This window comes from Dipodomys ordii, unplaced genomic scaffold, assembly GCF_000151885.1.
Source record: "Dipodomys ordii isolate 6190 unplaced genomic scaffold, Dord_2.0 Scaffold25, whole genome shotgun sequence".
In the NCBI taxonomy this organism is placed as follows: Eukaryota; Metazoa; Chordata; class Mammalia; order Rodentia; family Heteromyidae; genus Dipodomys; species Dipodomys ordii.
The window spans coordinates 9,568,557-9,585,938 of NW_012267241.1; the positions used below are offsets into that span (position 1 = coordinate 9,568,557).

The 17,382-nt window shown below is 37.2% G+C and overlaps 1 protein-coding gene across 3 annotated transcripts in view; it reads right to left on the reverse strand.

The window, feature by feature from the left end:
* Mapre2 (microtubule-associated protein, RP/EB family, member 2) overlaps window positions 1-17,382 on the reverse strand; it is a 146,572-nt gene that overhangs the window by 38,878 nt on the left and 90,312 nt on the right. For all 3 annotated transcript variants that reach the window (XM_013014904.1, XM_013014903.1, XM_013014902.1), the window contains one exon: window positions 4,473-4,618. In XM_013014904.1, coding sequence (XP_012870358.1) covers window positions 4,473-4,618 — 146 coding nt within the window. The remainder of the gene's footprint in view (window positions 1-4,472; window positions 4,619-17,382) is intronic.

Here is a 17,382-nt window from a genome sequence, read left to right on the forward strand (position 1 = left end):
GCCAGGTATGGTGGTATACACCTGAGGCAGGAGGATTTTGAGTTTGAGGACAGCCTGGGCTACAAACAGTGAGGCCCTTTCTCATTTAAAAAAAAAAAAGCAAATAAAATCAAACAAATCATTTAGAAAAGAAAAGAAAAAAAGAATAAAAGAGGAGCTTATAGAATTCTTATTGTTAAAGCATCTCCCATACAGACACAGGCCTGGGAGGTTATACTGTTTCAAGATTGATGGCTTTTCCTATTAGTCACACTTGACTCAGTTGTATTGGAGTAAATGCTTATAAGGATTATAATTACTAGAGAGTACCAATGAATAAGATTCAAGTCAATACAAATGGATACCAAGCCAATGGTTCCTATGAAACAAAACGAGCTTTCCCAGAGCTCATTTACAATATAAAAAGACAAGTATGAAAACAACTAACCTCAATCCAGGGCCCAGAAATTCTTGGACCACCCAGAAACATAGCTCCCTGAGAATGGAGAGGAAAAGAGCTGCAGGCTGTCTAGGGGTTGAGGAGAGGTGCCCCGGGGGGACAAGGCACACAACATTCACATGGGTTCCCAAGACAGGAAGCTAAGCATTTCATGGGGCAACCTTGCCCACTGCAACCAGAAGGCTCTATAAGTATTCCCAATAGGTGGCTGACATTAATATGGGAAGGCATTGGAATTATGACCAAGAAAAAAATGGGGTTGGATTACTTAGCTGAAACTGATCAGGCCACTATTTTCAAAAGAAAATGGAAAGGTAATGAACTCCCCAAACTGCACTATTACTAGATTTTACTTCATCGCTGGATAGGGATTCTACCATGAGAGAGTGAACAAACCAAGGGGTGAGGTTGTAAATGTGTAAGTATGAGACTTAGTGAGAAACCCAGTGCCCTGGGCACCAGACGTCCCTGTGTGCCATGGGAATGAAAGCTGCATAAATTCCACTTGCAGCAATGCTTTGCCATCTCTGGATCTCCATGCTATCAATGTCCTAAAATGCATCAACAGAACCACTTAGAAACTGCAGAAAGACTGTATACATCAATGTCACCAGAAAGAGAAAAGGCAATGGAAGCATTTTTAGTGAGCCATAAAGCTAAATTATTAGTAAGAAATTTTTCTTTTTTTTTTTTTGCAGTTAAAAGAGAAAAGAAACCAAGTACAGAACAAAATAAAAAGAAACAAGCTTTTGAAAGGAACCATTTTTCTCATAAAGGTTCTTCTGGTACTGGAGACTTTGGTGTTGATATTTCCTTTCTTTCTCTGGAAGAATTTCTGACACAGATTTTGTTTGTTTGTTTTTTCGATCATGGGGGCCTGAACTCTGGGCCTGGGGGCTGTCCCTTGCACTTCAGCTCAAGGCTAGCACTCTACCATGAGTCACTGCGCCACTTCCGGCTTTTTCTGCTTATGTAGTGCTAAGGAATTGAACCCCAGGGCTTCATGAATGAAGGCAAGCACTCTACCACTGAACTACCTTTCCAGCCCTCAACTGACTTTTTATTGTAATATTAACTTACTTTTTATCTTCTAAGTTTTGTTTATTTATGATTACTAGAAAGTGACAGTATAGTGCTTCTGATTGCATAAACAGCCGAATATACTTTTTTTGCAAGGCATGGAAATTGATAGTTTTAGATGATGTGGTATGTGAACAATTAAAAGGTGGCTGTTTTTTTTTTTTCAAAATTTTTGGCAATACTAGGGTTTGAATCAGGGCCTCTTGCTTGCTATTGATGCTCTATCACTTGAACTGTGTGTTCAGTCCTATATTTTGCTGGTTATTTTGGAGATGAGAATCTTTTGGACTTTTCATCTCAGGCTGGCCTCCAACCTTAATCCTGCTTTCAGCCTCCTGAGTAGCTAGGATTATAGATGTGAGCCACCAGCACCTGGCAAAATGCACTTGCTTCTGCTGAATTAATCTCACATTCTCTGTAGGAATGTTACGTTTCAGGGGTCTAAGTTCCAAAGCTGAGGTGGCAAGCAGAACTTTGCACAGAAAGGGTCTTGTTATACTCTTCGGGCTGTGACAGATATAAGAGGACTACACAACATCATCTCATGGCAATTGAAAGTAAGAGGAGCCAACAAGGGTACTGAGGCCAGGCTCCTTACACTGCAAGACTTTTTCTTTGACATGCTTAACAATTGTTCATCTGTCCTCTTGTATACATATTACTAGACATACAGAATCATTAATTTGATATATGGTAGTGTCTTCAATACACCTATGGACAGGCATTTCATTTTTTCCAATGTAGAAGCATAGATAGGAAATTGAAAAAGACAAAAGAAGTACTATTAACTCATAAAATGAGAAAGAATCTGGTTTTGAATATATATCTTAACAGCTAACTGGAAATTAGCCATTGTAAAAGGCTAAGGTGTGATAAAGTATATTTTATTGTATTAGAGTATTGCTATGCTTCTAAGGTTCGTCTCAAACTCATGGGCTTAGTGATCATCCTGCCTCAGACTCCAGAATAGCTGAACTACAGGTATGAACCATCAGGCTCAAGACTACACAATTTGAAATAAAAATTCTGAGAATGTTTGGCCAGATTTAATATTTTGATAAGAATGCATTTACCTAGAAGGGAAAAAAACTGCATTAAATAAAAAATATAGCTGTGCCTGGGTGCTCACACCTTGAATCCTAGCAATTTATGAGGCTAATGTGAGGAAGATCACAGTTCCAACCAGAGGAGGGAGGGAATAGTTTGTGAGACTCCGATCTCAACAGAAAAGGCTGAGCATGGTAGTATGTGCCTGTTCCAGGACAGTCCAGGCAAAAAGCAAGACAAAACTAAAAAATAACTCAATTATAAAAGGGCTTAGGTAGGACTCATATGATAGAGTAACTGCCTTGCAAATGTAAGGGACTAAGTAAAAATCTCAGTACCACTCTCAATATAGGTATTTCACCAACTCTTCTTCCCTTTAATGCCTCTCTCTTATAGCCTAGTATTCTATGTATTACTGCTATAATCAATTTATTGCAAAGAAAGCTCTTCAAAGTTTATTCAAAGAGACATACCCTAAATAAAGAATGTGAATTAATAAGCATATATCTGAATAGCAGTCCATAGGCAGAAAAGAGATTGAGTAGTTTTAGGTAATAAGCATTTAACTCCAGGTGTATCATTCTAGGATAAAATTAAGAAAACTCAAAGAGGGAAGAGGGAAATTTATGAACCAATATTGAGAATCTGAGGGTATTTACAATGCTGGAAACGTATTTTCCTCCAGTACTGGGGCCTGAATCAAGGTCTCATGCTTGCTCAGCTTACTTGCTAACATTCTACTATTTGAGCCATACATCCAGCCCAGCTTTTTGCTGGTTAGTTTAGAGATGGAGCCTAGCATTTTTCAGCCTTCTGAGTAGCTAGGATCACAGCATGAGCTACTAGTGCCCAGCTGTTGTGCTGGTCATTTTGTGTGTGTGTGTGTGTGTGTGTGTGTGTGTGAGAGAGAGAGAGAGAGAGAGAGAGAGAGAGAGAGAGAGAGAGAGAGAGGCCTGGGCACTGTCCCTGAGCTATTTTTCCTCAAGGCTGCACTTTACCATTTGAGCTACAGCTCTACTTCCATCTTTTCTTTGTATGTAGTTAATTGGAGATGAGTCTCATGGACATTTCTGCTTAGGTTGACTTCAAACAGTGATCCTTAGATCTCAGCCTCATGAATAGCTAGGATTACAGGCATAAGCCACAGTGCCTGGCTTGTACTGGACAGTTTTACATGCATTCCTTCATTTCAACTTCATAACTATGAGCAAGAAATTTCTAGACTTCTTTTATAGATGAGTAAACTCAGGGTAAAAGAATTCAAGTAACTTGTTCCATAATGAGCTGGGACTGAGAATCATGCTGTTCCACAGTAAGATGTTTTTCCCTGGAACAAAATATACAAAGAACCACAGAAACATCTGGAAAACATAAAAATTTCTCATCTGCAATAGTAAACATAGCCATTAATGTTTAAACACTTATAATTCCTGTTAAAAGTTTTTAGTCAAATGGTTGCAAGTTTAGACAATCTCTTTAAATTAAAACTTCATCCAAATATGGGAAGTTAGGATTGATCCTTTACAGGCTCCAATTTGTTGAGATATCAAGAGATATTCCCATTTACAAGTTTATAGATTTCTGACAGAAAACAATTCTAAAGAAAAGTGCATTTTATTTATTTAATTTTTTTCGTGTGAGTTCTGGGGCTTGAATTCAGGGCCTGGGGAGCTGTCTCTGAGCTTTTATGCACAAAGCTAGCACTCTACCATGTGAGCCACAATTTCAGTTCCTATTATTATTATTATTAAATGGTGATAAGGAGCCTCCCCAACTTTCCTGACCAGGCTGGCTTTGAACCATGATCCTCAGATCTCAGCCTCCTGGGTAAGTAGAACTAAAGGCATGACCCACTGGCTCCTGGCTTGAACAGTGCGATTTATAGAGATAAAAGAGAATTTCATACCTTATCAACGTTCATTCGCTTAAATGATGCTTGCAGAAGTTTGAAATTATGAATATACTCATGCTCCAATTTTGCTTGAAATTTTACTTTCTTCAAACTAATGCAGCCTGGAAAGAGCATGTCCATGAACTGGCAATAGGCTGCTCCTGGAAAGAGACAAGAGAAGTACATGTATGAAGTCTTGCTGTGCCCAGAAGCAGTGGAGGATAGCTAGGTAGAAAATGACCAGGCTTGGAGGTACCATGATACCAAGCCCTTCCGGCTGCACATGCTCCTCTCACCACTGCACTGAAGTCTGACACCTCACCTGCCCACTACCCAGCTACCTCACCTCATCTGCAAGGACTGGATATCAGAGGATGCTCAACAATGCAGCACCTGCCACTTCCTACTCCCGAGCACTGTGATTTGTAAGACATGCATGAAGCACCACAGCCACAAAACTTCATATGGGGATACCAAGGAAACAAGAGTTATTGTAACTTTTCCAAGCATCTTCTAGAAAAAAGGAACAGCTTTTCTTCTGCCTATCTATCATTCTGCTCCATGTCATCAAAATAAATAAATAACTAAGGGAAAAGTACAGAACATGAGAGAACTGCAAAACTTCTCAAGAAATATGTAGCTCAACACCATACATATTCTCAAGCTACTTTAACTCCATCTTGCAAAATAACTACAGTGAAAACTGTAATACAAAGCCATCTAATACCCAAAACAGTGGCACAGAAATTTAATTCCAGCCCAGAGCTATGGGGTTCCGATATTAACATGAAACATGAAGACAAGGAGAATATGAAACGTATAAAAGTTCAGAATCATGCTGTTTATGACTCAAAAAGAATGTTTAATGAGTCCTCTGAGAAAATGGTCATAGAAAAACTTTTTTTAAAAGGCCTTTTAAAACATGAACATTTCAACTAGAAATCTCTAGTAAGATCATGTTTACTTGATTTGCATCTTAACAGGACAGACTGAATCCAAAGGCACAATGATTCTTTTTCTTTAACAAGAAAGAAAAGTAACTGAGTGGCAAAAATAAGAAAAAGTGGCCATTTTAAAATTATTTTCGGTGTCAGGCTTGTTTAGTCTGTTTCTACATGTGCAGATTGGGCTTTCTGGAACATGCAAGGTTTTCCTCATCCTTTAGGTGGATGCTTCTGTGAGTTTTTCTCCTATGGGGCAATAGAAGGAGACTCTCTCTATTCCTTATGCCCAACAGATATAGAAGAGCACACTTTACTGAGATGGAATCCCAGACAATGCCTGTTTTACAGGTAGGGGTATGAGGATGAGATATAAACCATAATAAAAATCTACAGTCTTTGTGACTGTCTTCCTCTTAGATGCTAATATCCTAAACAGTGAGTTTCTCATGAAGCAGATGGGTCTCTTAAAATCAACAAAATAAACATGGGGGGGGGATATAGAGAGACCTCATGAACTGGGGGCATTCAATGATTTAGATCTTCCTTTTAAAATGTGGAACAAATTCTAGTAAACATCACTTACACAGGTAGGGATGGAAACATGCTGGCTCATTACCTGCTCTGTGAGGTTATGTTCACATTTACTTGTGAGAAGCCTGACACTGTATTCTCACCAACCAACCAACCAACCAACCAACCAACCAACCAACCAACCAATCAGCTAGCGAGCCAATTTATTTCAATATAGGAGAGAAGGAAGGCAAAATCATTTCTAGTGTCATCATCCAAGAGATCTTCACTGGTTATTTTCTATCTATAATACTCTATAGTCTTTTTTGGAGGTATATATACAAATACATTTTTTCTTTAAAAATTGATAACACTAGAGATCAAACCCAGGGCCTGAGCATGCGAGGCAAGCACTCTACCACTGAACTATACCTCCAGCCCTGAACTTCTGTTTTTAACTTAACAGAACAGGATTTCCTTTCTGAGTTGTTTAATTCTCTACCAATATTTTAATGGCTTTCTGATATTTATATCATGCTTAGCAACTTACTCTCACCAAGATCACATCAATATTCATGTGTAGTTTCTTTAAGTACTTTTATGATCTCACGTTTTACATTTAAATTCTGAACCCATGTGGAATTTATTTTGGTCTATGATACAAAGTATGGTTCTAATTTTAATCATTCCAAATGTTAGTGGAAATCTGTCATTTCTGGCTCTTTCTCTTCCTACCTGATTGATGCTACAGCGTGTGCCTTCTACCCCAGTAGCTGAAGGTGGACACTCCTCTTTCTAGACCATGACTGAGCTCTGCCCCAGTCTCTGAGAGGGAGGAGTCGCAGAAACCTGGTGTCAGTAGTAGGTCTACAATCCTGAGCAGCAACAACAGACTGGGGACATCCCCCTAATTCCAGTGACCTTTGGAGGATGTTTTCCTAGCTCCTTAGTGGCCTATGCTTCCTTCATCTTCTGAGCTTGGTTTTCCATTGATGCTGAGGTATCAGTATCTTTACTGTAAATGCCTTTGTGACTCAGATTGCCAGAAATAATTTATGCTGTTTTCAACCACAACTGCCAACTGGTAAAGCTTGGCAGGGTATATTTCTTTATGATAAACACCATTTTGTGTGTGTGGGGGAGGAATACTGGGTTTTGAACTCAGGGACTATGCTTGCTAGCAAGGCACTGGACCACTTGATTGACACCCCCAACCCTTTTTTCCTTATTTTTCAGCCAGGTTATCACATTTGGGGGTGGGGAATTTGGGCCTCGATCGTGATCTGAGGAGCACTATTTTTTACCTTACTTATATATTACTATGTTATATATGGTAACATAAATAATACACAGTATATTATTTTCCTAATACATGTGCTTAAATCTCTTTCTAGACCTTAAATTGTTTTTGTTTGACTCTCTAATAGTCCCACAACCTTAGTTATCTAAACTCTGTACCATGTATCCTGAAATATTGTGCAAATTTCCTCTTTATTCAAGAATTATAATATGTATTTTTTTTCCATTTTGGGGGTTTGTTGTCTATGACATATAAATAATGGCTTTTTAAAAAGTCATTTATTCACTATTTAATAATTTTTGGATAAAATTCATGTATTATAAAGTCAAATCTTTTAAGATATGCAATTTAATGATTCTTATTCACAGAATTCACAGAATTGCATAACCATTGCCACTATATAATTCTGGAAGATTTTCATTATCACAGAAAAAACCCAAATCTTTATGCTCTCTCTACATTCTCTTCTTCCCCTAGGCCCTAGCAATCTACAAATATAATCTACTAATCTACTTCCTGATACTAAGTATTTACCTTTTCTGCACATTTTATATGAATTGAATCATATAAGATGTGGCCATTGTACATAGTTTCATGCAGGAAAGTATTTTCAAGGTTCATCCATTCTGTAGTATGTATCAGAATTTTATTCCTTTTCATAGATAATATTCCATCCTACAAATATACCACATTTTATTGACCAATTTTCAGTTGGTGGACATCTGGGTTTTTACTATGGGCATATTTTGAGTAATGCTGCTATGAACATTTTTGTACACATTCTGGTGTGGACTCATCTTCAATTCCCTTGGCTACGTACCTACAAGTGGAATTGCTGGGTCATATGGTACTTCCATATGTCCAACATTTTGCCAAACCATTTTCCAAAGCAGGTGCACTCTTTTCCACAGCTATGTATGAGGACTTCAATTTCTCCACATCTTTGCCAATACTTGTTATTATCTAATATTTTGATTCTAGCTCTCCTAATGGGTATGCAAACAGAATCTCATATTGAAACCAGGTTGATTTCTCTAACGACTAAAGATACTGAACATCTTTTTTAATGTGTTCTGGTCATTTGTGTATCTTCTCTGGAGAAATGTCTGTGTAAATCCTTTACACACTGTTTTTTTGTTGGTGGTAGTGGCGGTCCTGGGACTTGAACTCAGGGCCTAGATACTGTCCTTGAGATTTTTTTTGCTCAAGGCTAGCACTCTATCACTTGAGACACAGTTTCACTTTGGCTTTTTTGGTAGTTCTACTGGAGATAAGAGTCTCATGGACGTTACTGCCTGGGCTGGCTTTGAGCTGCAATCCTCAGATCTCAACCTCCAGCTGTGAGCCACCAGTGTCTGGCTTCCTTTGCACACTTTTAATTTTTAAAATTTATTATATTTAAATAGCTGTGCAAAGATTTCCAGCTTTGCACACTTTCAAACTGAGCTGTCTTTTTATTGTTGAGTTCTAAGAATATTCTCTTCCTTTCTCCCTCCTTTATTTTGCTCCTGGGCGGTATCAGGGATTGGACCTTGGGTCTCAAGCACGCTACATGCTACATTTTAGAGACCCCTCCTCCTCCTAGATCCACTTTGAGTTAAGTCTTGTAGACAATGTAAGGTTGAGTCCAACTTCATTATTTTGCATGTGAATATTGCTATCTCAGTAATATTTCTGAAAAGACTACCCTATCTACACTATCTTGGCATGCTGTTGAAAATCCATTAGCCATAAATGCATGCTTTTTATTTCCTGGCTAGACTTTCCATTCTACTCTATCGATGTGTCTATCCTTATGGTAATCACACACTGTCTTCATCGCTGTGCCTTTACAGTAATTTTTTAAAAGGAAAGGAAGTCTTTTAACTTTGTTCTTCTTTCTTAAGATTATTTCAACTACTCTGTGTTCCTTGCATTTTTATATGAATCTAGGATTTCTCAACTTGTACTAAAAGGGAGTTGAAATTTTGATAGGAACTGCACTGAAATCTATTTACCAGTTTGGAAAGTTCTGGTACATTGATAATATTTGATCTTTCCAATCATGAACATGGCATGTCTTTTTATTTATTTCTTGCAATAATGCTTGCACTTCTTTTCTTATATTTAGTCCTTGATATGTTTTGTGTTTGTTTTGTACTGGTCCTGGGGCTTGAACTCAGGGCCTATGTACTATCCCTGAGCTTTTCTGTTCATGGATAGTGCTCTACTATTTGAGCCCAAACTCCACATCCAGCTTTCTGGTGGTTAAATGGACATAAGTCACAAGAACCTTCCTGCTCAGGCTTAGCTTCAAACCACCATCCTCAGATCTCAGTCTCCTGAGAAGCTAGGATTAGCGCTATGAGCCATTAGTGCCTGGTTTATATGCTGTCTTTTTAATGCTTTTATAAGTTATTTTAATATGCATAGTTTTTCAGATTGTTCCTTATTAATATAGAAATATAGTTAGTTTTTCAATCTTGTATCTTACAAATTTCCTTGCATAATTTATTCTAATGCTTTTGGTTTCTTTTTCTTGCCTTCTATCCTTGGCTAGAACCTCCAAGACAATGACAGCATATTAAATTATATCAGCTACCTTTTTGATGACCATGGAGAACATAAAAATGTTTTCTCATTTATTTCATTAACATGCTCAATCATATCCATTATTTCCTAGTGCTGAATCATGTTTGTATTCTGCAATAAGTTCTACTTTGTGATGTATATATTTCCACTACAGTGATGGCTTACATTCACAAATACTTATGATTTTTACAATACATATTGGTAAGACAGTCTGTAATTTTGTGTTCTTTTGTTCTATTTTCTTAGCATAGTTCTTTTAGCTTTTAAAAATAAATTGGGAAATTTTCCACTTTTTTTTAAAGGTTGAGCACAAAAGTTTTATTTGGTTTTGTTTTTTAAAAAAGAGGCTTGGTTATAATCCTAACTACACAATTTACTACCTTTATACCCTCAGCTTTTCACACATCTTCCCTATGCATTTCAGAACACATGAACAACAAATATGTGGAATAACCACTAAGAAACCACTAAGAAAGAGTGTAACAATTAGCATTCCAGTAAGTGGTACATGTTCAGGTGTTATGTCATAGTAGTTTCAAGAGTCAAAGATCCTTGAGAATTGACCTGTAGGATTATGTTGAAGACTTGTGTTGCATCTGGGTAAGTGTACTTGGATATGTTTTAACTTCTGGCTCACCGCGTCTTTTAGGAGACATACCACAAGTTCATTATAAAAGAATATTTTGAAATTAATTACTGCTACTAAGAATGTCTTCAAAGGTTCCTACAGTGGGACAAAACCTTTTTAGGGTATAACTTGAATAAGGCTGTTATACTCTGGTTCTTATCAAAAGTCAATCCTTGCACGGTGGTAGAGCACTTGGCTAGCTCAGTTCAACCTTGGCACTAAAACAACAACAGCAACTACAGGTCAACCCACTATTTGTTCTGTAAATCACAACTCCTTGTCTTCTTATAGAATGGCAGCTGTAGCTATATCTATTCACTTGTTAGGTAAATTTCTCTATGTATAAATAACATCTAATGCGTGCAAATATGCTCTTGAATCATCTGATTCTAACAAAATAAAACAAATATATTCCTTGGTCCCACATTATCCCTGAGCTACTATTATCTCTTCACAACAAACTTTCTTCTCTACTGCCATTATTTCATCTGCTATACAATTTATTTCCATGTCAATTCAAGAGTCTTTCAAGTTTACCACATTCTGCACAGGATCATCTATAGCTTCTGCTATCAAATTGGTTACTTTTCTTTCCTCATTCTACTTAACCTCTTAATTGTATTTAACATTGCTGATCATTCTCTCATTTTTAAAAATCTACACTTTTCCTTAATCAAACAAAACAGATGTCATGAGGAGACTTAGGAATCATTTTCCCCATCTAAGAAGTTTCAACCAGGCACAAATCAGAATGTTTATCAAGAGGTGTATGGTTTTGGGGTTATTTCTTATTCTTGCAATAATGTGATCTGCATATTGCCTATTATCCAATCTTAATTACATGGTGCCCAAATTCCTGTTATTCAGGTCATGTAAATTCCTGCAAAGAATATTAGGGTTGTTTTCTGTGAAACCACTATAAAGTTCAAACTTCTCCCATGGCTTATAATGTCCTGTGACCAGGTTTCTGTGTGCCTCTCCTCTGGCCAACTGTCCTTAACTTAAGGAAGTTCTTTTCACCCTGGCTTCATTGTTCCTGTTAGACTACTTCAGGTTGGTCAGCTATCCCGTGCATTAGGACCTTTACACATAGCATGTCACCCAGATCTTCACATGACTACTTTCTTCTTGCCATTCAGATCAAAGCTTAGATATTACTTCCTTGGATATCACTTCTCTTCCCATGTCATCTGATGTAGCCCTCCAGTCACTTTTTTTTCTTTTACATTTTATTTTATTTTGTTGTAAAGGTGCTACACAGAGGGGTTACAGTTACATAAGTAAGGTAATGTGGACATTTCTTGTCCACAATTGTTACCCACTCCTTTGTTTTTCTCCTACTATCCCTTCCCACCCCCGAGATGTAAAGTTCATTTCCAACCTCGTATCTTGTGAGTATCACTGCTGTGTTGGTTCACCCTTTGTCCTTGTTTCACCATTTTGTTATTCCCCTTCCCATTCCCAAATCAGATAAATGTATTTTATCACCTCATCTTGTCTTAGAATTTTATTGTTAATGCACAGACTGGTTTGTAGCTTATCTTCTATGGAATATGTATTCCAAGAATGCTTGTACCTTATCAGTCTGGGTTCCCTTTGTATCTAAGTATTTACAATAGTAAATACTTGGCATAAGAAGATTTCAGTAAATATGTGGTTAATGAGTAAAGGTGAGAGGGTTGTAGCAGCTGAACTACAATAAAGATTAGCAAGTAATTAAATGTTACTAAATTCTAATATTACTAAATCCCAAAGTAATAAATATTATAATTAGTATTAACTCTATATTCCTTTAAGATTTTTGGTGGAAGTATTTTTTTAAAAAAGCTTAATGTCCCATTCATGTGACCAAATTTGCAGAAAATGAAATAAGCTTGTTCAAAAGGCTAAATGTAACACATTGCGCTCAAATAAAAGCAATCCAAAATGGAGGAGGTTCTGTTTATCAAGAGGTTGATTATAGTAGGCATGCTGAGTCTATTAGCTCAAAGTGATACTGCAGTTATGGAAGTCAACAAGATGCAGAAAGTAAGTCAAAATAAGGAAAGTGATTCTGGTGTTCTGCAGTGCCGTACTATGATAGCACCTAAAGTATTAAAGTACTTTATAAGTTTTTGTTATAAATGAGTCCAAATTGAATACTTGGGGTCCTGTATGAGGAAGACAGAGATAAAAATGAACAATGACATGCAAAAGTTTTGAGAGTATACGGTTTGGGAGAATACTATCTCTAAGATGGTAAGAATGATATGACAATCTCATTTTCACCAGATCTCAGCAGTTCAACAGTAAGAGTAATAGCAGAACAACTGTATATTTCTAAAATGAAATTCTCAAAATATGTATCACTTAATAGTACACTTATTGTACATGTAAGAAATAGAAGAAACAAAATACCTACATTTGTATAAAATCTGTTAAAGATTGTACATCTATTTTTATAATTCTAAACACCAACGTATCCTTATGAGGCATTTATTATTAATATCTTATTCAACAAACTTTGATTTTTTTTAAAAAAAAAAGGTGTTTGTTTTGTTCTGTTCTGTTTTTAGACAATAGTGCTAAAAGGAATTAAAAAGAAACTACAAAAGAACACATGAAGCATTTGGATGGATGTTAGTGAAACCAATTATATTCTGCAGAATATGCTAGTAAACTCTAGGGGTGAATACATAGCTACTGATTGGCCTCAAATTATGGTTGCTCTTTAGGCAGTACTGGGGTTTGCATTCAGAGCCTTGCACTTGCTAGGCAGGCACTCTATTACTGAGCCACGCCTCCAACTCTTTCTCACATTGGTTATTTTTTAGATAAGAATCTCCTGGGAACAAGCCTTGACCACTATCCACCTATTCTAGGCTTCCTGTCATAGGTGGGAAGACAAGCCTGCATGTAGTTTCACAGACTTTCCTGCCTGGGCTGCCTATAACTACAATCCTTCTGATCTCAGCCTCCACTGTAGCCAGAGTGAAATGCCCATATTACCGTACCCAGCTATTGCTGGAAAATGGGTCTTGCAAATTTTTCTAGCCTGGATGACTTTGAACTATGATCCTCATTATAGCCTTCCAAGTAGCTAGGATTAGCCACCACTGGGACTTGGCTCATGCTGTGATTTTATGTCTTTGTGTGTGTGTGTGTGTGTGTGTGTGTGTGTGTGTGTATGCATACATATATTTGTTCATGCATATATACATGTATATACTCATAAGACTTTCATGTTACATATAAAATAAGCTTTTTATATCTCTAATTTTACTGTTCTCATATATCTTATATTTTTTACATGTGCACATACCACAAATACAAATATGCAGTCCTACTGCTGTCAAATAAAATCTCAAAGCAGTCTTCCAGAAATGCAACACATCTAACCATATTGGGTTCTGCCACAAACAGCTACTCAAATTACTCATTTGATTTTCTCACAGGCCAAAGACCTATTGTACAGCAATGCCTGTATTACCGAGGGATTTAGTGACAACTTTCCACTTTCTCTGACCTTGTTTGGTGTCTATGAATGTTTACAAGAAAGACTCACACCCTTAATTTACTGGATTCCTTCATTATAGGAACTCTAACAGGTAGACTATTTGTAATAAAGCATATTCTCTCAAGCTGATGTCAATGAGGGGGGGGAGAGAGATAGAGAACTGAAGTGTTGGCTCTTGGATCTAAGCGTTCATCAACTTAAATAGGCTATGCCGTGTCATCACACTCCTCTAAGCCAACAGTGTTATGTGCAAAATGTCAGGGTTGGATGGAACTCTAAGCTCTAAAATTAGACCATTCTCTAATTCTCAGACTGTCACCAACTTCTCTTATAAGGGATACTCGAGGTTTCTGTTAATTATGATACAGTTCTGTTTCATTCTCATATAACTAAGATATTCCCCAGCTTCTAGGCATCGTTAATACAAGGAGTCACTAGCACGTGCTTACAGCTGAAGGCGTACTCCCCTCATCCAAGCTCCTTATTAAGTTCATGGTATTGCTGACCTATTTCCACACTCTTCTCTTGAGCACCTGACATTTACATACAGAATACCACAACTATTCTGCCATCTTCAACAGCTGAATATTAATAATGAAAATATCTTTCACCATCACCATCATCACAAAACCATTCCAGCTTTCCTTCTGCATTTATCCTTAGCATTCCTGGAACTGATGTCCCTGCAAAATGCCATCTGTTACCAAAACCCAAATCTCATACTGAAGGAAGCAATTCCTCTGGAAAACTGAGGCTTACTAACGAGAGGCTGTGAACACAGGATTATATGTGTCCAATCCATCAGCAGAAATCTCTCCTACACTTTGAAAGATTAACATCTGAAAGCAATTTAAAATCTCAAAGTTCAACTGTATTGTTCTAATCCAACAAAAATAGGATAAAAATAAATTGTAGCTCTGTATTGTTTTCATGGTCATCTTTCGCATTCCTGGCATGAAAAGCAGCTTGACAGCTTCAATTACCACAGTGTTATTTCACGCTGCTAATGTGAACTTAGGACACAGTTTACCTCACCTGTCCCAAGTCTCAAAGGCAAAAATAAAAATCAGGAGGCTCAGGAATTTGGTTTCAACAGAGATTGTTTCTCTGGGCTCCCATGATCCTCAGCTGAACTTCTACTCACAGCCTGAAGTCAGTCTTTAAGACAGGTAGCTTTCCTAATGACTCTACCACAGAAGACAAGGAACATAACCAGGATTTCAACACCCACAGATGTGAAGCAGGCTTGTGTGAATCACAAAGTGCTGAAAAGCACCCCATCCTTTCCTTCAACATGAAGTAAGCTGGCGAGGGACATTCTCATCTCTCTTCTTTCATAAGAAAAGTAATAAACTACCAATCATTATTCAGGCAGATGGATGTTTTTAAAGAGTAGCAGCAGATAAATAAAAAGGCCTCGTGAAATCCCACCTTTCATCTGATAAATGCCCCTAGTGTTTTACTAACATTTTTTTAAAGTCCTTAAAACATCTTATAAGACTGCAGCAGATTGCAGTAAAAGGTGCCAGCTTTCTTTGTCCACAATGAAGAACCAAGAGTACTTTTAAAATGTAATGTTACCTTTAGATCTGAACTGTATTAAAAGACTTGTAGAACAACTCGCTATCCTGAAAACGGATTACAGGTTGAAATCAGTTGACCAAGTGCATGGCAAAGTGCTTCTTCACAGAACATATGGGAGAATGAAGAATTGTTTCTTCTACTGTTCAGTTTAATTTGGTAAATACCTAATTAAATTTTATATGTTTTTTATTGTAAAAATACTGTACAGAGAGGTTACAGTTATATGTGCAAGGTATTGAGTACATTTCCTATCAAGGATTGTTGCCTCCTCCTTTGTTTTTCCCCTACCATCCCTTCCCTCCCACCTCCACTACACTCCCCCACCCCAAATCGTTTTTCAACATAGTGTCTTGTACATCTCATTGTTATAATGGGTCAATCTGCATCCTTATTTAAGCATTTTGTTTTTTCCCTTCCCCTCCCCAAATTAGAAAAGTGTATGTACAAGATGCAGGGCACCGACATCAAATACAGTAAGAACAGCGGTTATACCATGGGGGAGGAGCATACAAAAAAACAAAAAAATCACATGGTACCTAATTAATTTTAATGTGGTAAAAATCGAAATACCAAAGTCCTTGATTAAAACTTAGGTATCAATATTTTTATTAAAAATTAAATTTTAGGGCTGGGATGTAGCTCAGTGGCAAAGTGCTTGTCTAGCAAGTGCAACATCCTGGGTTCGATCCCCAGTACCCAAAAAAGACAAAAAAAATACAGTTAAAAAAAAAACAAATAAAAATTAAATTTTAGAGACAGAATTAGAGATCACAATGTAGAAATACACAATATACTTTGAAAGCTGACCTTTTAAGAGTGTAATTTGCAAAAAATGATTTTCATAGAAAATCACCATTACAGCTTTGCATTATTTTTATACTTTAATGGACAAAAACTAGAGCATCATCATGTGCAAGTTGTCCACTTACAGTTTTTTTAATCAAACCACACTTACCCTATAAATTGTCAGGGTTTAAATTTGAGTTCTAATAAGAAAGACAGTGCAAAACAAACTTGCCTAATGAGATAGAAAACAATTCAGAGAACTGAAGGAATAAAGAAATGGCAGATGAAGAAATTACCTTGTTGGTTTGAAAAATGAGCCAAATTTTCATCTCCTAATCAATAAACCATTGCTAAGTGCTCAGCCTCCTAGCCAGTTTCCAACACCAGTGATTTCCTTCTAGGTAATACACTCACCACACTTTACCAAAACAAGCCCTGTGACATGGGGAATCTCCAGTGGCTTTGGAGTTGGGGGGAGTAAAGGTAGAAGAAGTAGAAATGACACTTGGAGCAGGAATGGTGCTTGGTACAAAATGTTACTGGCATCTAGGAAGCCTGATATTGACTCACAGTGAGATGTCCCAGAGGCTAGAGTCCGAAAATAGAGCTAAAGTTAGAATGTGGCATTCCAGACAGTGAAGGAAAGGGGACATAAAAAGCCTGTTATAAGTTAGAAAGGTACATATGAAACCTAATCTGAAATTTTCAGTTTTCTTCTTAAGGTCATTAAAAAAAGAAAGTTCCAGAAAACTGTATGATCAGGGAAATTTCTCTATATATTATTGCGCATTTGTTTGGATTATCTTTATACTTTAATGGACAAAAAGGGTTAAGACTAAATCAAAAAGAATTGAATTATGAAAAGCTTGAGTTAGAGGCAAGAGTTTGAAAAGACACATATTTCCTGTACTTTATTGCTTTTATTATTATTATTATTTGGTCCAGTTGTGGGGCCTGAACTCTGGGCCTGGGTGCTGTCCCTCAGCTCTTCAGCTCAAGGCTAGTGCTCTACAGCGCCACTTCTGGCTTTTTTCTTTTTGCTTATGTGGTGCTGAGGAATCGAACCCAGTGCCTCATGCATGCAAGGCAAGCGCTCTACCACTGAG